The 22,498-nt window shown below is 40.4% G+C and overlaps 1 protein-coding gene across 2 annotated transcripts in view; it reads right to left on the reverse strand.

The window, feature by feature from the left end:
• Window positions 1–445: 445 nt before the first annotated feature.
• The window catches only part of LOC108872420 (IQ motif and SEC7 domain-containing protein 2), a 188,475-nt gene continuing 166,422 nt past the window's right edge, over window positions 446–22,498 (reverse strand). The window contains exon 2 of one of the 2 annotated variants that reach the window (XM_018660070.2): window positions 446–564. In XM_018660070.2, the coding sequence (XP_018515586.1) occupies window positions 561–564 (4 nt within the window). In that variant the 3' untranslated portion in view covers window positions 446–560. Of the gene's footprint in view, window positions 565–14,769; window positions 15,091–22,498 lie in introns of those variants that run through there. The other variant, XM_051074809.1, reaches the window with a different exon arrangement.

Consider the following 22,498-nt stretch of genomic DNA (forward strand, 5'->3'; position numbering starts at 1 on the left):
GTGCGATCCTATGACTCATTAGAGAAATGAGGCATCAGTAACTGCCAATATGGGACAGAAAGAAAGACAGAGATCCATCAAACTGACGGACATTATGTGTTATGCAGTGTACAGTGCTGTGATCTTTGAGCAAATATTTGGGCTGTAAAATATCCCAAATTTAGATTAAAAGATCCATTACATAACAGGCTTATAGGAAGGAGATGAGTTTATGATGAGTACTGTTGGATATGTCTACTGTCATAATGTCAATAAGGTCTGCTTCTGGGTAGCTGGTAGAGTAAACAACGATGAATACATCTCCTGCGTGCAATGGAAAGACTGTACTATAATCGATTCCTCATGAAAATGATAAAGCAGAGCAGCACAAAAACACCTGAAATAAGAGTATGATCTTGTTTTATCCTACACTTTTCTTAGCAGAGAACCATGTTTACCTTAAAGTCTATGGTGCTCTAGATGCAAGTCTTCAGTCTCCTCGGTCAGGGAGGAAGCTGGTGAAGGGTGTAGAGTGGGTCTCTAGGTAGTTGGAGGTTCTGTGGAGTCGTATTGATGTGGCATCAACTGAAAGACAGGTATTAGGGGCCAGAAGTGGAGGCTCTTCTTAATCAGAGAAAAAAAGCCCAAGGCTCACAAAAAACAACAACAACACTCAAACACATCACTCCAGTAATTGCACTAACCTGCTTGCAGTTGGCAAAACACATGAAGCAGAATGGGAAACAGGCTATGAAGTGGCAATTCAATCGCAAGATTACTCAGTGAGGTACATGATATGTCAGCTTATTGAGCATGAGTTCTGTGTGATGAAAGCCATTTTGCAGATTGTCTCATTGGTTTGCTAATCACTTTTATGCAGCTGCAGCAGTAAAGACAGAGGTGAGTGAGCAGCCGAAATGGAGTGTGTGTGTGGTGAGTGAGTGAATGATTAGAAGGAAAGTTGTTACAGAGCCACTCTCTGTGGTCACTGTCTCCCTCCTTCGGCTGTCCTGCCTCACATCCGCAACAAAACTCCTCCAGCCAGGGTCAGATTACACATATCGAGTACATCTAAATTATAATTCTGCTAACCCAAACCCAACGGATCCTGACAAAGGATCAGGTTTCGACCGATTTAGATAGATTTTCATATGTAATTTATTGACAGATGCTTTTCTTACTTGCTCTGTCATGTGTTGCAAGTACATATACAAAACCCAGTGTGAAGACAGAAAGCATGTAGCACTAGTCTGAAGGATAACAGTCAGTGACAAATATAAACAAAAATATAGCCTCAGGTAAGAAACTGGGTTCAGGCAGTACCAGCATGGTTCAGGTAAGTTGGGCATTCCAGATGCAGAGACTAGACAGGTTCCAGTACATCTCATTGACCTTCAGTGAATGACAGCAACTATGTCCAAAGACAGATAAACTCAACAATGACTTAAAACCCAATAAAGTTGCACATATTAATATTTTTTATGTTGACAATTTAAATGACAATGTGTGATATGAAAGGTGTCACTCATACTGATGAACATACTGAGAATTATTACCTAACTATGTAGTTGCCCTGAGCTCTATAGAGGTTTTTAGCATCTTTTTACTCATTATTTTAGTCTTACTGCCTGCAGCTTTAATGTTTTGATTGAGTTGCACTACTCTTTTCAACCTTGTCAACAGTTTTTGCTGAAAGTCCAAAAACACTCACTTTACACTACCTGCCCAGCACCAAACAGCAGACAGACAAACTGACAGACAGTTTTTTAATAAACATAGTGGAGTATTTAGCTGTTAAATAGGCAGAATTTTTCAGAGTTGGTGAATATTTGTCAGCTGGGCAAAACCTGTAATTAATGCCAACGTTGCTGCTATATGTAAATAGACATCTGCTAATGTAAACTTTTTTATGGTAATAAAATGTCAGTGTTTACCATTGTTTACCTTTAAATAGGCACTTTATAGAAAACTCAAGCAGGGCAGTAGGTACATCTACTAGAATTAACACCTGAATCTGTATCTCCCCTCAGCTAACAGAGCTATACCATCAGTTTCAGCTCATTGTCCTCAAAAAAACATCACATTTTCAGTCTCAAGTTTTGAGTGTGCCCCTGTATTGTCACTAATATTGTTTGAAAGAATATAATGATTTTAATAATTGTATGACTGGATTGTAGTACTAGAGACATATGTGTCTTGATGAGTGTGTGTGTGGTCACAGTCTAGGGTAGTCCAGTGTAGGTGTTTGTACCAACAGGAGGCAGTATGTTGTCATTCAGTGAGGCCTGCCCCTCTGGACCTCTGCTTCAGAGCAAAAGGACAGTGTCAACACATTGTTAATCTAAAATCTACTTTCACTGTGGTTCACATTTAGCCAAAGGCACACCTGAATAATTCATTTTCATTGTCATTGCATGGAGACTGCCCCCAGCATAAAATTCCAAAACTGCTGCACACCTCCACTCTTCCACCACATCTAACAATTGGTTGATATTTCATTGAATTTCTGCGGTTCATCCACAGCTTGTGTTCTCACATATCACAACCTGACCTACAGGTCAGTTGTTTGATTAGAAGCCACCAGCTGTGTGTGTGAGCATGTTGGTCAACAGCAGACCCATTCCCAAGCTCAGTATATATATATATATATATATATATATATATAATCTCTGTTGGTTTGTTAATTATCAAGTTTCTAATTACACTACTTAATATAAATTACTGCTTTAGAAGCACCTTAAAATGCATGGTAAGAAACAGCATTGCTGGTTTATTAAATCATCACTGCCAGTAAAGACATTAAGCATGAAGCATGAAAGATAAAATGTTAAAAAGAACACAAACAGTTATATATGCCGGGGTAAGACACCACATTCTCACTGATCCCCCCCCCCCCAAAAAAGAGAAAAAATTCTAGGATACCTAGAATCAAAAACTAACACCTTACTACCTAACACCTCAGTACAGGCTGTAAAACATAACAATGCACTGACACATTTGAAATTGAAACCACACGAGGAAGGGAGGGGAGTTTGTTTGTGTGTACTTGTGAATAATAATTTTACACATCCAAAATGATACCATATCATGTGCAGTCATGTACTGACTTTTTTATGTTTGGGTAAATAAAACATTCAAGTACATATAAACATATAAAGTAGAGGCAAGTGTAGGACATTTGTAATTGAACATTAGAGCCAGAGCAGTTTTTGCCTTTCAAATTAAACAATTTATGCTCAGTCTATTGTTTCCCTGTAGTTCTGGACTCCTACCCATAGGTGAACAGACTACTAAGCATTGTATAACCTAAGCGTCTACTAGTTTATATATAAAGAACTGACTTATATGTGAAGGAACAGAGATTAAAATTAGGCTATATGTAAATAAAAGTGGAGAGTGTTTATGCAAAAGTTAAAATATACACACGTGAGATTATAAAATGTGTATCACAAACCCAGAATGAATTATGCCTTGTTTGGCCCCTCATATTAATCTATGGCATTTACAGAAACCGAAGCTCTGCTAGAGCTCATGTGTTTGGCATCTACATACAGTACATATATACAGTATGTAAAGTAGGCCTGTGATGAAGCTTGTACTTTATTCTCTATAGATCCAACTTATGTAAATTCAGTTTTATGAGATTTTTAACCCCAAAGAGACATCTATGCTTTTGTCATGAAAAATAAAAACTGTAAGGAGCCTGTTTTTAATGTGACTGCATTCATTAAATGTATAACCAAAACTGAGTGGCATGTACTAGATTCAGATCTAATTTTGTGATAGAAATATTTTTGGTACAAACTTAAAGAAAAGTAACTCAAAGTCTGGTGTAACTGTTAACTTCATCAGAAGATGCTCTTTGACTGTAATGAGTAGCTCTAGTGGTGGTTTCCCCCCTCTTATCTCCAGCAGGCAGAGCAGGAAGCTGCTCCTCTTGGCCCTGTCAAGACACAGACAACCCTCACTATGTACACACTATCACCACATCCTATTAATGTCATGTCATAGCCCGACAACAATGTAATGATGATTAAAATGATACTAATCGAAATAGCAAATGGCAGCCATTATCATTACAGTTAATTATCTCTCCTTCCACTGCATGGAAAGTGTGACAGCAAGCTGTCACATTCAAGTGAACAAAGTAGAGCAATAACCTGGGTCAAAAGAAGTCTGTGACTCCACAGGGGACATATCTGAATATTTTGTTCTGATTCTCACAGTAGGGGATATATAGTGACACATTCTTGATCTTGATCTCTGGGTTCCTGTAATGTTCAGAAATGTTTTGAAGCAAAGATGCTTACAGCTTCAATGAGATTTGGTGATTTAAGATTTTGCATGATTAAAACAACTTTATATGACATTCAGATTGGGAGGGGGGATTCACAATCCACAGTTTCTGGGAAGATCTATCCATTAATGGGGTGACAAGAGGAAACAAATAATGTATGGACAGATTGTACGGATTTCTTTCGAAACTTTAGAGTTAACTAGCTATACACTGCAATACTTGAACAAGTAGCTCTTTGTGTGTCTGTTGCTGTGTAGAGATGCAATGGCTATATGCTGAAATATGATGTTTTTCTTTATTTCCATGTACTCTTTTGCATCATCAGCTGATAATGACTCTTTTTGCTAGGGATCTTTAGCAACAGTCATTTTGCATTTATCATGTATGTAGCTGTGCAAATTTAAACTTCCAATGTGAAACCTTTTACTCTCCCTTCTGGCAATAAGAGTAATTACTGTTGACGTTTGCTTATGACATATGATAATCCATGTGTGTCCTCGCCATTGACTTTTTGGCTCTCTTTTTTAACACAGTTTCCTTTTTATCTACAGCATCAGAAACTTTTCTTGGATGCTTCAAAGGCTTTTCAGCCATTGGCTCCACCAAACTCCTACTTGCTGTAGCCTTCTCCATTTCCATTTTGGTATGGTTGCTCCCCTCTTCAGCTTTGTATCTTTGCTGGTTGATGAAAAATGCATCACTATCACTGTGTCAGTGAGGGAATGTCACCACAGACACCATGTTTAAAACTCTGAAATTCTGCGAGACACAGAGAGTTACCTGGTGCTAATAGGCTATACTATGTTGAATATTGACAAGGCTTGAATGTTAACAGACGTTCATTTATATGTAAAAGTCAGTATTAGACCATTTTATTATTGTCTAGTTTTAAAGCTATAAACATTAAAAAGGTAGCTGGAGACAATTTTCAATGAAATCACTTTTCACAAGACTTTTAACTTTTGCATTGGCTTCCACTAGCCAGATAAAGCAGATAAAATATGCTAACAATTGTTTTCATCAGAAAAATAAACCCATGGTCATCGGTTAGAAGTGAGAGCTCTATTTAGGTTTACATTTATGTGAATATAAGGACTCATTGTTTCAAAAAATGCCTAGGAATTCTGAATGTTTTTTGCTACTGTTATATAGTAAACTGCAGTATTATGCTGTGTTAAAAAGCTTGACAGGCCAAGCAACAGTTACTAAGGAGAGCCATGCCTAGCAAACAGTCATTTGTGATCCTCTTGAGTTGCAAGATAATAATTCTCATACAAATAATAATAATAACAATAGGCTATGTGTAAGAAATGGCCAACTCTCAAATTCATACTCTAAACACATACAAGAAAGCTGGGGTGTCTATACCTCTTGTAAGAAACAACTAAACACAGTCTTTGGTCTCTTATCCCCACTTCTCTTTCCCTGTGCCATAGTCTGAGGGCAGTTAGGGCAGCATCAATAGCTGAGCTTGAGGAAAGAATAGAAGAATGTTGCCAAGGGAGGAAATAACGTCATAACTGGTATTTCCTCAAATTATATTAAGTTTAGGAAACTATGATTAAGGTTAGAAAAAGATTGTGATCATAGTTAAAAGAAACCAACCATGAATGTTGGTAGGAAATTGCTGTAAGGTATGATCTGCTCTATTGGCAACAATGATGAGATTAGTGTAAATTAAAAGCAGCAGTCTGTACTGATTGGTATGTTTGCAAGGTTGGATGTGATTGCATTGATCTAATCCATGTTTGTGGCCATTATCCTTCTCAATATTTCATGGAAATAACTATATTTCTGATTCTGGCAAAAGAACATGATATCTCAATTCGTAAAGGGGAACTCCCCTTTACAAAATGTGTGGATTGGGAAAGGGCTGAGATTTCTGTGTACTCTCTTGATTCAGAGTACAAATTATGGATTTTATTTCTCTAACACTAACCAAGGAACATGACACCATATATAAATACAGTCTTGTTCAGTATTGATAAAGAAATGATGTGGATAATGACTGCAGCTTGTAGGTGAAAGACCTAGTTGCAGTTTGTCCAGAGGCCTCTACTGACAGGATGGTAATATGACATTAATATTATCCTCATACACACAAAAAGTACTGAACACACACACATGTACACGCACATACAAACACACACACACACACACACACACACACACAGACACAGCTCCTCAGCCTCAAAGCCCTGCCTCTCTGCCTGCTGGATGCTTCACACTTAAAGCTACTGAACCAAATCTGCTGCACTCAAGCTTATAGCCTGTCAGATGATGGTTAAAATAACTTAAAATGTGTTTCTTTTTTTAAAAAAGAAGATGATCTAAGCCTTGTGTGTTTACAGCCTACCTTCCTATTTACTGTTGTGGTGGTTGACAACATCTTAATATTGACAATACTCTTTCATTTGGAAATCCAAGACAGGATTATGCATGATGTTATTGAATTAGAGTGACATGACAATCCACTTTTGGGTCATAGAGATGAATGGATCTGCTTTATGCCCTTGCTGTGCAAATGACTCAGTGCACTATACAAATCTATCACTGACATCCCCTGCATTCAGTACATAAAAGTAGAGCAAATGAAAGCTTAGATGTTGGGAGAAGAACAAGAAGAGGGCAGATTTTAACTTCTAGTAAATATGGAAACCAGCTGTCAAACTGCCTGCACTTAACCTGTTAATAACACATACATTAACTACATAAAATAAGCATCCAATGTGAAATTGACCAGAGAGATGAGAGGCATAAGCAGATATAATCAAACAGAGACGTAGAAACACTAAAATATACAGTATATGATATAGTTTAAAAGGCATTTGTTGAACGTCTGTGTGTCTGTGTGTTTTCTCAGTCCTCTTTGTCTGTATCTGTATCTGGTGAACTATCGTCTCCGCTGTCCCAAAGTGGCCAAGTAAAAAGAAAAGGTAATCTGTTATTGTAGAATTAATTCTGTCATGTTTGATCTGTACAAGCTAGAAATATCAGTTTCTTTGAATTCCATTTATTTGTCTTATGGACACTGCTGTGCTGCAGCAAGTAATATATAGGACTGACTTGCAGTTGCCAGTTTTTAAGGTCAGGTGGCCCAGTTTTTACAGAAAACACACTGAAAAACGGAACATTACTGGCTAACCCTCACGTGCAATTAGAAATAACAGGATCATACTAAAGAAAAATACTGATAGGGACAATTCAGCAGCATCCTAACACTGGCAAAGAAATGTCCCTACCATTCATACTTAAATCTACACCTATAATAGAGTTACATAAATAAGATTTCATAAATAAGAGTTCCAGGATGATATGAGAGATCAAAGAAAAAGAGAAGTAAAGCGTGTGTACAAAAAGAGGAACACGCAAAAAAGAACTACAGCTGCAGGCGTGACAGAAGACTAAATGTGACTATTATCTGGTTCTAGAGAAAATGTGAAATAGAGATGAGCACCCATTTCTCCAGTGTGGATGGCAGACAGAAAATTAAAGAACAGCCACAGCTCCTCAGGCTTTTCCAGCCTGCCCGTCTCACTCACACGTTTCACTTTGACTAAACCATATGGTTTATTTCTTTTTATTTTCTGCTGCTTTCATCATTATCTTACTGTTTTTATTTGACTTCATTATCCATTTCCATCCTTGAGCTCTCAAACTGCTTTAAACACTGCTGTTCTGTAACCATGGCTACAACTGATCAAATATCCCAAAAGGGGGTGATGGAGGTTTTATATCACCTTCAGTACTAGTGGCTGAGGCATTCAGTGCAATCTTTGCATGAATTTAGAAGACAGGGGTGATGCTTCCATTTCATATTAAAGCTCAAGCTAAGGCTACATTAACATTTAAGGTCATTGTCATACGATAAGCCATTAAGCCATAAGCCATATTGTTTGCATTATGCAGTTTGAATGTGGTTTGTGTTTACACACCCATGCAGCCTATGTGACGCACATACACTGCCCACAGAGGATGACATTTCAATGGAAACACTAACATAATTCCCTGTCAAAGAAAGTTTACATTTCTGTCGTTAAATATCCTGTGCTTGAAAGGTAGGACATGAATATACAACTGTTCACAGTCAGACCATATCATTGAAATGTGGTGTGGTATCTTTAACAGAAATAAACATTTGTTCACAGAAAAAATATATACAAAGATAAAATCTTGGTATTATTGTTTTTCAGCTTTCAGTACAGAAATTTACTGCAGCATTATTTGAGTCAATATCCCATACAACAGTATGGGAGCTACTCAGAAAAATACAGATATACCATCAGCATGAAGAGGATGAAGCCATTGTCCTGGCTTTGTGTGCAACATAACATACACTGTGTGAAGAGGTCCTCACCAGAACAGCAACAACATTAGTTGTTTCTTTAAAAACTGAAAATGACCTCTGCAAGCTGCTGTGTAAATTATTTATCTCTCTCTCTATGTGGACAGTGTGGAATTGTTGTAATACTTCACAACCTCTTAAAGTTGTACTCCACTGATTTAGCATTACACTCCTATAACACTAATACTGCCTGACTCATGATGTTCAGTTTTAAAAGTATTTAAATCAAGAGACATCATCTTCTTTTCTTCCACTCATTCTTTTCCCTTGTTAGAATCTGGCATCGTCATTACCCACAACCCAGCGCATCCAATCACAGGTCAGAGTTCAGAGTCAGAGATTTGGGTGTTATGCTTGTATAGCTGCTGATATAACCTCAAGGCACTAGCCTGAGACACAGACGAAGAGCAGGCTACAAAGTTCTGGTAAGTTCACTGATATATGCAATAGTACCCCTAACACCAAAAGGGTGAAGGACTCCTTTAAAATAACATTAATAATTTTTCTTGGCCCCTTGGGGTTTCTGAAAGCTGTAAACACAACATTATCATATTATCACCTTGTAAAGGTTTTATGGTGAACTTGTTTACAAACAGTAGCTTATTTACAGACCCAGAAAACACAGGGAGAAAATGTAAACTCAGAACAGAAAATTCCTGGGTAAACCAGACTTTGAACCTGAAACCTTCTTGCTGTGAGCAGCAAGAAGGTTCACAGCAAGAATGGCTGCTTTTACCTCTGTTTTGCCTCCCACCAACTTCTGAGAGAGTATCTGACTGAGACTGTACCAGAATAGGAAATCTACGGGCCAGAAAACCAAAACAATGAGCTAGAAGATGCTAAAACATTAGCAAATCCCTGCAAGTAATCACCTGACTTTGAGCTGCAGAGTTGGGTGATAATTCTCCATAGATTAATCACTATGAGTGACATGCCTTCTTTTAAACAGACAAATTTGATCCATTGTTAATATAAATATACTGTTATGTGTAGCTTTTAAGGAGGATGTCTGGTGGATTCTTGGGTGAAAAAAATATAACTGACATGGCTGTTGGCAATTTTGAGAGGCACTAACAAACAATATAAGAGACATCAGATCAGAAGTTGCTCATAGCAACTAGGCAGGGCAATGACAAACAACAAATTTTGTTGTTTAGTTCGGAAGGTCTGTTAGCTGTGTAGGGTGTCTGTTTAAAAACACTCAGGTTTAATATCACAAGAAAAGCCTGTGCATAGTTCATCTGTAGACAGTGTCTACCAGAGAAAATTGAAATCAGAGAGACAGTTGCATGCAGAACCCATCTGCTATTTAGGTCAGGTGCAGGACAACAGATTCAGTGAGTGACCAAGTTACCCAAAATAAATAAATAAATACATAAATAAAGGTTTATCAGACTGAAAAAGCCAACGTTTCAATGATAACTGGACTGAGTATATAATCAAAATAAAATACATTATCAATGCCTGGAGAAAAAAAAAGGAAAGTTTCTGTGGATTTTGCTTACAACGGAATAAAGAAACTCTGTCTTGTACCAGCTTATACAAAAATCATTTGAATGGGAAATCCCACAATGGAGCAATTATCAAATAATAACATTCATTTTAAGCCATGCAGGGGCCATGTCAGCAACATATGTATTGACAACATTTTTAATTTGAATCAAAAGGACACTGTTTATTATATTAGCAGACAGAAAGAATATCAGTTAAATAGAGGCTCGAGATAAATGAATAGATTTAGACAGATATGGGAAATGGTGAAAAGTCTGAGACACAGAATGTGAACCACTGATGGCCAGAGAGCACAAGAAACATCCATTACCTACTCTATTCACAGTGGCCTCGTGTGGCCCACAGCCTTATTACCATGTTGGCCTCATCACATAAGCAAACCTTACATATTGACAAAGAAGACACTGAGAGCTGCAGTATATTGTATACCACAGCTATGTTTGCCCTACTCCATTACAATAATTGCCAATGTCTGCTTCTGTCTGGAAGGGAGGAAAAATGTTTTTATGGCAACTTTTTAGAGAGACAGTTTGATTAGAAAGAATATTATCTTGACCCTAGACCTGGCTATTCAGCAGCATGTTCATAGGATGAATGAGTATGGTGCTATCTGATTTTAGCAACATTTCTTCAAGTTATCTGTTTCTCACAAACACAGAAAAACTGGCCACATTTTCCCAGTGATGTACAAGTTTGTATGAGTCTGAGTTTGCAGGTGTTTGCTTAGTGCCTAAAGTTATGGAGTTTGCTAGATAGTGGTGTGCACCCACTTACTGAATGGCAGGCAGGAGAGGGCTCTCTTTCCCCCGTTCAGTTGAGAGCCAAAACATTGAGTTTTGGAGTATTTCAATTTATCTGCCTTTAGCTTTATTTATAGATTTATAGAATCTGACCAGATGAGATATATAATCCTTCCAGCGAGTTCTGGCTCTACCCCAAGGTCTCCTTCCAGTAGGATGTGCCCGGAAAACCTCCAAAGGGAGGTGCCAGGAGGCATCCTGATCAGATGCCTGAACCACCTCTCATTTTGGCCACTTGTATCCATGATCTCGTCCTTTCGGTCACTAACCACAGCTCTGTCCAGTACAAGGACTGCATTATTGGTAATGCAGCACTGATCCACCTATCAATCTCCCACCCCTCTGTGTCCTCACTTGTGAACAAGACCCCAAGGTACTTGAACTCCCTCACTTGAGGCAGCAACTCTCCCCCCATCCAGATGGAACAATCCACCGTTTTCCGGCAGAGAACCATGGCCTCAGACAGGTGCTGACTCTCATCCCGGCCGCTTCACACTCTGCTGCAAACCGTCCCAGTGCGAGCGCTGGAGGTCTCTGTCTGATGAATCCAGCAGAACCACATTGTCTGAAAATAGCAGCAACACAATCCTGAGGTTCCCAAACTGGACACACTCCTCACCTCGGCTGCACCTTGAGATCCTGTCCATCAATGTCATGAATAGGATCAGAGACAAGGGGCACCCTTGGCGGAGTCCAACACCCACTGGAAACATGTTTGACCAAGGATGCGGACACAGCTTTGGTTGTATACTGACTTGACAGCTCGCCTCTGCCACCCCGGTACCCCCATATTCCCTCAGTACCCCCCACAAGGTCCCTTGGGGAACATGATCATATGCCTTCTCCAAGTCCACAAAGCACATGTAGACTGGATGGTCATACTCCCATGCCCCCCTTAGCACTCCCACAAGTTCGATAGTCGGTTGGAGCCTCCTTTTCAGCACCCTGGCGTAAACTTTCCCAGGGAAGCTGAGTAGTATTATGCCTCTATAATTAGAGCACACCTTCCAGTCCACCTCGGTCTGCCACTCCACTGGTAGTGTCCCTAACCTCCATGCAACATTGAAGAGGCATGTCAACCAAGACAACCCCATAATATCCAGAGCCTTTAGCATCTCAGGTTGAATCTCATCCACACCTGGTGCCTTACCACTGAGGAGCTTTTTAACTACCTCAGTGACCTCTGCCAGGGATATGGATGGGGCTTCCCCAAGTCTTCAGACTCTGCCCCATCTCCAGAGGAGATTTTGGCCAGATTTAGGGGTTCCTCAAAGTGCTCTGTCCACCACCCGAATATAACCCCAGTTCGGGTCAGCAGTCCTTATCCATAGCCTCCCTGAACTTCTTCCATACCCAGCTTTTTGCTTCTGTGACTGCAGAGGCTGCTTCAGGAGACCCCTGGGCAATGTTCCCCTTAATTCTGGAACCGACTTGAAGAATTCCTTGGACCATTGTGAGCAACATTAGACGTGTGCGACAGTGTGCACGTCTGAGAAAGTGGGAGAAAGCGGGAGCAGTGCGCGATTGTGCAGGTGTGCAGCTTAGAGGGAACATTGCCCCTGGGCCAACCAAGCCTGGAAGGCCTCCTTCTTCAGTTTGACAGCCTCCTTCACCACTGGTGTCCACCAGCAGGTTCTCAGGTTGTTGCCTCGACAGTTCCCTGATGACCTTCCATCCAAATCACGTAGCTAGGCCTTGAACACAGTCCATTCAGACTCTATGTCCCCGACCTACCCAGGAAGTGGGAGCTTAAGATCTCACAGACAGGGGCCTCTGCCAGAGGTTCCCAGTTCACCCTCACTACACATTTGGGTTCACCAGGTCTGTCTAGCAGTCTTCCCACCACCTGATCCAACTCACCACCAGATGGTGATCTGTTGACAGCTCTGCACCTCTCTTCACCCAAGTGTCCAAGACATGTGGCTGCAGATCTGACGATAGATCATAAAATTAATCATCAACCTCAGGTCTAAAGTGTTCTGATACCAAGTACAGTTATGAACACTCTTATGCTCGAACATGGTGTTTGTTATGGCCAATCTGTGACTAGCAGAGTCCAATAACAAAGCGCCACTCTGGTTTAGATCAGGGTCCAATAACAAAGCGCCACTCGGGTTTAGATCAGGGAGTCCTCCCAGTCATGCCCCTCCAGGTTTCTCCAATGTTGCCCATGTGTGCATTGAAGTTCCCCAGAAGAACTATAGAGTCCCCAGCTGGGACCCCTTTCAGGACACTGCCTAGGGACTCCAAGAAGGCTAGGTACCCTGAGCTGCTGTTTGGTGCATATCCACACACAACAGCCAAAGTCCTCCCCTAAGCAACCAGCAGTTGCATAGAGGCGTCCCTCCCGTTCCCCAAGCAAAACTCCAACACAGAGGTGCTCAGCCAACTATATCTAGTTGGTACTGGTCTACCTCCTGCACCAGTGAGGTGACATTCCATGTCTAGTCTGCTAGTCTGTGATGCCAGGTCTCTGTACGCCTGGCTCCCCACCCTTGCCTGCCACCTGGCTTGCAAGGCACCCGACCCCAATGCCCATCTCCGCAGGTGGTGGGCCCATCTACATGCTAAGACCGACAAGGCCCCATGGTTACAGGCCTGGCCACCAGATGCTTGCCTGGGAGCTCTCCTTCCCAACGGTCAACGGTCAACACACTGACTATCATAATTTATAGCAGCAACAACACAAGAAACTAATTTCAGCAGCAGTTCTCAGGACAGAACAATACCACCAAACCTGATGCATGCACACTGTGCAGTGGTCACAATAGCAGTTACAATGGTAAACTTATGCAGTACACTTTCAATGAATTTGCCACAATCAGCATATTCGCAGGGGCACAGTAAATCTGCATGAATCTTTCACTGCTGACCTTGGAGAGAATAGTGTTGAAAAGTACAAATGGAAGACATTAGCTTATTATTTGTGATATACCAATCACTTATTTTTATTTTGTTGATTAATTTCCTAATCTATCAAACCCGAAAGCTTCTTCTTTATGAAAAATTCATGACATGAAAATTCCTGGAAGGAAAGCATGTCTAGTGAGAGGCCTGTGGACAGTAAGTGCAGCAAACATGTGATGCAACATATTGGCAGTCAGTGATTAGCTGATTACAACTGCACCAGATAATCTAACTGATGCCATGCTAGGCCACTACCCCCTTTGGCATGAACTAACCTCTAGAGTGCTGGCAGAGGCACAAATCAATATGCATTTGCACACACAATCACAGTGATTACAAAGAAACACTAAAAGAAATATACTGCACAATGTGGAACACTGTGAATCTGTTTCAAGGCACATTGCTGAAGTCAACCACAATCACTTTCTGTGTGTATATAAATACACACAGAAAGTGATATGCATATGCTTACATCTGTGTATGTGGGGTTGGGGTGGTATGTTGTTTACCCTAAGGCACAAGAGGGGTAAGCCATCAATTTATCAATTACAGCTCTGCCCCTACTCTCCTCCCTGAAGGCACAGTGAGACACATTTTAGTCAGATCAACAACCCTCCCAGAGACCTGAGGTGAAGACACCATGTGGGGCTGTTGCCTTGAAATGCCTCCTGTAAACAGGAGGTGGGTAGAATGCCTACTGAAGCTACAGCGTATCAAAATGTAAAACCCATGCAGCTGCTTAACACCATTTACAAATATATTACTCCTATAGCCAAAACATACAAAGCACACTTGTTTGTTTTCTTCTCCCTCTGAAATACCCACTTCTTTTGATGAGGAACAAAATGTTGTTTTAATAAGCATTGTTTAGTAACACCATGAAGAATCTTGAGTTAGACGCTCAATAATTTCAGACTACCAGTAGTAAGCATCTGAAATGCAATTCTAAGCTGTTTTTTCAGTTTGTAGGAACATTACTCCTGGGTGCCAGGTGGTGGCATCCTCTGTCCTGAGGGCAAGTTAGGAATGAAGCTCCATGTGACAGATACTGACGGACATGCTGGCTATCTCCCAGTCACTTGCCAGCTGTCTCTCATCCCCTATCATCCGCTAATGCACATGGCCAAAGGAAGACACACTGTTCCCTCACCCGTTGGCTCTCTGAGGATGGATGAACACAGGACTGTCTTTTATCAGAGTCCTTGCCTTGTGAGGGAGCATGGGTAAAATCCAGCCATCAAGTTGAGCAGCTGTAACCACACATAATGAGTAAGCATAAGAGAGAGGATAAGTGACATTCTTCCAGAAAGTTACATAACATGTAGAGAAATAGATTTTCTATTGTACAACATCACAGCTAAATCCCTGCACATGGTAATCTCTTTCATTTTAATAAGTAGAAAAGACTGGGTTTATATTTGCAAGGGAATTACTTCTTTCATCATCCAGTGCACAAGAGAGCCACAAAGGTTGCCATGAAGTGGTAATTAGAGCCAGTGAGCAAATGCCAAATAGCTCTTTTTCACCTTTGTTTCTTTATGCATGGTGCAACATATGGGACTGTGAAGGATCCAGGAAACTGACATGAAATTATCAAGCCAGAAAGACAGACAGAAAGGACAGTGAACAGCTGTGTAAAAAATATAACTGTTCAAACACCCACTTATACCCAAAGACATAGGTGGATAAAGTTCTTCAGCCTTATGGAAAAGGTCAGTTTGGCAGCAGTTGGGTCTAATGTCAGATTTCATATTCAGAATCTTATTCGCATAGAGAAAACAAATTGGTTGCTTTACTTTATTTAACCATGTGCCTCGATGTGTTAAATTGCTCCCATGTCAGAAAATAACAGCCCTTCACAGTGCAACACACGCCCTTGTCATTAGGGGGAAATTTGTACTGAGCCCTGGCGAATTCCATCAGCAGGAGGGACGTCTGTATGTGTGCAGTACATCTGTGTGGGTGTGTGTTAAGGGGTGGGGTTACAAGTTCAAGATGCTTTGGGAACACCCTTTCCTCCCTCTGATTAACAATCCATCACTAATTACTTTCCACATAAAGTAAATGACAGCACCAGCGTGGATATGATCAAGCTCAATGACTGAATGAAATGTAAATGAAAGGATCTTTCTGTTCATGTAGCTTCAGAGTAGTGCCTGCATACTGCTACCTTCGGTCAAGCATAATCTGTGAGTGTTTCAATAGGTGGTAGCTGACCTTTTGTCACAAGAGGCAGACAGTAGAGCAGCATCAGTAATACCATTAACCCTGAATTAACTGAACATGTTCACATTGATTTACCTTCAGCCACTCCTGCTGTTTCTTTTGGCTACTCTACAGGCACAAAACAAGCTTTAATTTGCACAAATACTAGTCTACCACAACACCTCAGGCATCTGAGGTGGCAGCAGGTGAAACTGTGAAAATATACTACACACACTACATTACAGTTTGTAAAAGAATGCATGTTATACTTATGTTTCTATTACTTTTTCCACTCTATAGCAATGTGATAATACAGTGCTATTAAAGCTAACAAGTTGAATAAACACAAAAAATGGAACATCGTAACCACCATGAAGGTAAAATTTACTGCAGGATTGTCATATTAGACTGCAGTAAACTCTACTTGTAACTACTTAGTTATTACTCAGATATATAACTAAATTTACTCCAATTTATGGATGTACAATACAATCTTAAATGGTGGCTACAGCATGTATTTACAGGGACAGGGGGATCAAGCAAACTCCCCAGGTGAACCAGGTTTCAAATCCAGAACGTTCTTGCTCTTAAACAAACCACTGCACAGTGCTATACACCTAACTCGTAAAGTAACCATATCAATATACTTACATATGATGACTGACAGAAGTGCTATTAAAAGACCATCTTATTGTCATTTAAAATGATACTGCAGAAATATTTCTTGATTTATTTTAATGGCATAGCTTATATTTTTAGTTTATATATCTTCCTTGGGTTTTGGGTTAATATGATGGGCATCGTGCAACATCATGCCCACCGGGGATGCTGGCGGGACTCTGATCGACACGTTGTGCACCTTTGCGATAATTGGACACTGTACTTACATATAAATATAATTTAGCCCCGTGTTCACTTTCTCATTATGCTCATTATCTCAATTTCGTCTTCCATGCTGAAACATGGAAATTGGCCGTGCCGCCACGTACATGCCATTCAGTGAAAAGTCACAGTCAAATTTTCACAATACTGCATTTTCAATTTCTTACAGCTTTTCTGACCAAATTTGAGGTTGATCTGGTCAACCCACTAGGAGTTGTAACATAACATTTCCTGTTGCCTGTGGCGCCAAGACTATGCCTATTCGAGGTATGGCTATTAAAGAATGAGACTGTGTTTATGAGAATAAAACCATGTGGTTCACAGTCACACCGTGTATTATATATTAAAGGTTGGGTATTCACACACAACTGCTGTAAGTTTCCAATAAGTGACGTCCTTAGTTCACTGCTAGCTACTGATTGAAATGCACATTTTTGCTGAGGTGTCGGAAAATGATCAGCTTAAAAGTTGAGCAATGCATTACCTTGAACTTTTTGGGGAAAACTGAACAAAACAACAGCCAAATCTTTTTGTACATTGTATGAGGAATGCTGCATGCCGTGTGCATGTGTGTTTGAATGGCACAAAAGATTTTGTGAAAGAAGAGAGGATGTCCAAGGCCATGCATGTTCTGGACACCCATGCATATCAAAACCTTTTGAAAAATAAATTGAACAAAAACATAATCACAGTGCTTGATCACCCTTACTATTCACCTGATGTAGCACCTTGTGACTTTTCCCTTTATCAAATTTAGAACTTTAGATCAAATCTGTGTTCAAAGGAACACGTCTTGAGTCTGTGTCAGGAGTTAAGAAGAGAACAACAGAGGTTCTGAGACAACTGTACCAAGAAGACCTACTGCACTGCTTTGATCAGTGGAAGCAGTGAATGGTGTGTTGATGCAGAAGGGGAGTATATTGAAGCAGAAAGACAATGAAAAATGTTTATGTTTAATAAAACTGTATTGCAGCATTAGCCTCATTATTTAACAGCCATACCTCATAAATTGACATCTAGATGTGTTCAGGCCAGGACGCTGATCATACATATAAAGTTTGGGGCAGATTGGACATTCAACCTGTGAGTTAGAGCAAATTCCTGTTTCATGACGACATGCAAATTCACTACCCCACCACGGACACACCCTCTGACGACAACTCAAAAACTCCACAATTTAACATCCTCTGTGTCTTAGACTGGCCAACTTTGAAGTCAATCTGATAAAGCGTCTAGAACAAGTGCATTCAAGTGTGACCCCTGAAAATGGCAAAAATAAAAATAAATTAACAAAAAATATGGCAATTTTTCACATTCCTGTCAAAATAGCAGACTTCCTGTTGAGTTTAGGGCAGGGTTCCAAGAAACTTTTTTGTACATCTGGGCATGCTACACATGCGTGCCAAATTTCATCCACCTAGGAAAAACTAACCCCATGGCAAGGGGTGTTTGAATATTTGTAGGGGATTGCATTTCTCCACATCCATGCACAAAACCCATAAAACCCCAAAAAAAAATTTCACCATGCCTGATACATCTGGAAAGTTTAGGTTGAACAACGCGGCTCTGCAACTACGTGACCACTGGACACAGAATGAATGAGTCAGAAGTCCCTTACTGCCCCCATCAGCTGCACATTTCCGTCATGGATGAAGGTAACCATCTGCACAGATGAGACCCTAAAAGGGGCTTAAGCCTTTGTCGTTTCTCCTCAGACTGGACAATTACCTGCTTTTGCTTTCTGACCAAATATGAAATGGGATGTCATTTCCTGTTTCCAGTAGGTGGTGTTATGACAGTGGCTGAATATTGGCATGTAGATGTGTTCAGGTCATGACACACAGATATTTTAAGTTTGAGCCAAGGTTGGACAGTGCATGTGGGAGTTACAACAACTTTCTGTTTAATGGCGAAGCACTGAAAATTGCCATGGCGGCACAGCAAGGGCGTCCTATGAAGACTCAATCGTCACAATAAAGCACTATTATGTTCTTAATGCTTGTCTAACAATATTTGAGGTGAATCAGATCAACCCACTTGAATGAAACACATCATTGCGAATGAGTGGCACTATGACTATACATGTATACTGGAATGTAGATGTGTTCAAGACAGGCCTGTGGTCAAAACTGTGAAATTTGGGGCAGATTTGACAGACTATGTTTGAGTTACAACAATTTCCTGTTTCATGGCGAAGCATTGAAACACACCACAGTGCCACAGCAAGTGTCCCATAAAGACCCACAGTCTTCACCAAATAGCACCTTTGTGATATTAGTGCTTGTGTGACCACATATAAGATGATTCTGATCAACCCACTTAGAGAACAGTACAAAACCTGTCATGTCATATCATGTCATGCTGCTTCCAATAGGTGGCACTTTGAGTGGCTGAATATTTGCATGTTGATGCGTTCAGGCCAGGCTTCTTGTCAAACATGTGAAGTTTGAGGCAGATTGGACAATTTATGTTTGAGTTACAACAGCTTCCTCTTTCATGGTGAGGCATCGAAACTCGCCATGCTCTCACTGGCACACTGTTCAACAAAGCCCAAAAAGCTTGACAACTTAACATCAGAGAGGTCTTTAGAAGTCACCTACCAAATGTGGAGTCAATCGGATCAAATCTCTAGGAGGAATATGTTAAAGTACAACAGCAGTAAATTCAAAATGGGTGACTTCCTGTTGGATTTAGGGTAGGACCAGAGCTTTTTTGTATGTCTTGGAGTGTTACATTTGACTGCCGAATTTCGTATGCCTGCATAAAATGGTATGCAGGGGCTGCTTCACTGAAAATTTCTAGGGGGCGCCCTTGAGCCATTTTGCCACACCTGCACCCAAGAACCACATCAGAAATCAAGTTCTGTGACTTATGACATAAATGTCAAGTTTCATAAGCATATGAGCATGCCAACCACCTGAAAAGTGCTTAAAGTTAAGGGGGCACTAGAGAGCTGCTGTAGCACACCCATGGCCAATTATGATATCCAATCAAAGTGCTTAGGTATTTAAACATGCATGCAAAGTCCTATGAGTTTTTGCACATCCTAAAGGCCTCAAAACTGCAATCGTAGAATGAAAATTGATGCAGGAAATCAACAATGGCTGACTTCCTGTTTGACAAAAAAAAATCTAAAATTCAGGACATCCACAATGATGAGAGCAATGACCTCACCGAATTTCATAAAAATCCAAGCACCTTTTTTCCAAAATGGCCTGTGTTTGGGGGCACTGTGGAGCCCGTCGACCATGCGCGAGCCCAGTCACTAGGGATGTGCCAATTTTTTTGAGTTTTTGAGCATCCTAATGCCTTTAAAAATGTGATTAAGTGGGCGTAATAATAATAATAATAATAATAATAATGATCTCTACAACTTCGTTGCTCAGCACCTAATAATAATCTCTAAAAAAACATAGAACACCAACATAACTGTTCAGAGTGATGCCTAAGAGAAACTGGTTCAGAGCCTGAAAAGTTGGTTCTCAGATGGAGCAAAACAATCACACAAACAAAAAAAGTGTCATATTTCATAGGGTGGAAAGAGAGAATGGAAAGGACAAAAAAATTTGCAAGAAAAAAGAGCATGCCATGCTCTGTTGACAAATATCTATAATAACAGTATAAATGTTCCCAGGTAATCAGTATGATCCACTGTTGTACAGTGTGGTAAATGGACTGTACTTATATAGCGCTTTTCTAGTCTTTTCGACCACTCAAAGTGCTTCACACTACAGATCACATTCACCTCATTCACACACACATTCATACAGCACTTCTATACAATAGTGCTTTCTAGCACAGACACACACATTCACACACTGATGACACACATCAGAGGCAATTTGGGGTTCAGTATCTTGCCCAAGGATACTTTGGCATGTGGACTGGAGGAACCGGGAATTGAACCACCGACCTTCTGATTGGTGGGCGACTGCTCTACCTCCTACCTCCAATGTGCAATGCCCTTCATTAATGATGTGTCCATGATTACAGTGGTTCCACTAAAACTGGTGGAAACGTGGGCCTGTTTGCTGAATAGCATCAAGGTCCAAGAAATCTAAATGGTCCAAGAACCAGAGCTAGTTTGGTGGAAAAGGGGTACTGATGAATGCAGCATTTCTTCAAATTCTGAGTGGTATTGGTGGAATCAGTGCTATAGAAATAGAAGAGGGCATTAGTATGATTTTATCAAGACAAAAGTTATGAAAAAAGTGTGGAGTTTGCATTAATAACCAACAGGATTGAATAAGACATCTCACTGAAATATGAGAATTATACTTAAACTGGGGGAAAACAGGGTAAATTAACAATAAAAGCTTAGCCAACGAAATAACAATATTTCAAATAAAGGCCTGGTTCTTTATCCTTTGGGTAAGAATGCAGGGCCCTGGCTGCCATTTGAGAATTTATCGTGTCATATTTTCTGATTTAAAAAAAGACTAGAAACTAGAACACTGGCTTGGCAGAAGAATTAAGTTATCAACTACAAACAGTCAAGGGTCATATGGTCTCAAGATTCCTATTATTCTGCACAAGGACAAACACTACAAAGCCAATCTGTTAGTGTTCACAGCCGAACATACTGAAGTACAATAAAATAACAACTTGAGCGGTGGTGCTGAGGGCTGAAAATCTGATGTAAAGTCCCGTGGAATTTGGTTGTGAGACAAAGAGAAATATAAGAGCAAAACCAATTTTTTTAGAGCCCCAAAAGTATGCACAGAGGGAAGCTGAAAGAACCACTATGTAAATAATCTAGGCTTTTATCTGTGAGTGGCAGTATGTCCTCAAGAAACTCCCAGTGTGGTTCCTGCCGGTGAGCTCAGCCTCCTGGCAGGGGTGAGGATTGGACTGCACATATCCATGCTCTGCAAGCTGCATCCAGGACTGTTGGCTAAGCTCACACATACTTATGCATCCTCTTACAGCTGATGGAAAGTTAATTAACTGCCTTTTAGAGGCAGCATGCCTGTGATAGCCTGGCCACTGGTCCAGTGCTATTACCCAGCCTTTAACAGTGATGAATTAGTGCTCCTTCCCTGCTGTCTACCTCCCATCTTTGGCAGCTCCAGCTCAGAGTCTGCTCTGTCCCTCGACTTTGTACATCTGCTATCACCACCACAGGCAAAAGACTAGAGTTCAGGGAGACAGGGAGGCAATTAAAAGACAAGGAGCCAATAACTGAGATAAAACAAACAACAAATCCACTTGTAGAAATCAAGGATGCCAAATACTTTTTCTCTTAACTTAAGAGCACAAACTTAGCTATTATCCAAATTAGTCTTTATGTCTTAATGAAATGGAAAATAATCAGGAATTATAGCCATAAAACAATCACAAAAAGAATGTAAAATGTTGTGGAGGTGGAAGACACTGCTTTAGCCCAGTGGCTGGTCTTGATCAGGGCTCAGCGAGTGTGCAGTGAGGCCTTAACAGCTTGCTCACCTCACTGTTAAGGTGGGAACTTGACTACTAGGAGCCATCACACACTTAATATCTCACTGGAAGAGAGAGAAGTATCCTTTCATTAGTGGACAGAAAAATATTTAAATTGAAAAACACAAGACTCAT

The sequence above is a fragment of the Lates calcarifer genome, linkage group LG12 (genome assembly GCF_001640805.2).
Source record: "Lates calcarifer isolate ASB-BC8 linkage group LG12, TLL_Latcal_v3, whole genome shotgun sequence".
NCBI classification, from domain to species: Eukaryota; Metazoa; Chordata; class Actinopteri; family Centropomidae; genus Lates; species Lates calcarifer.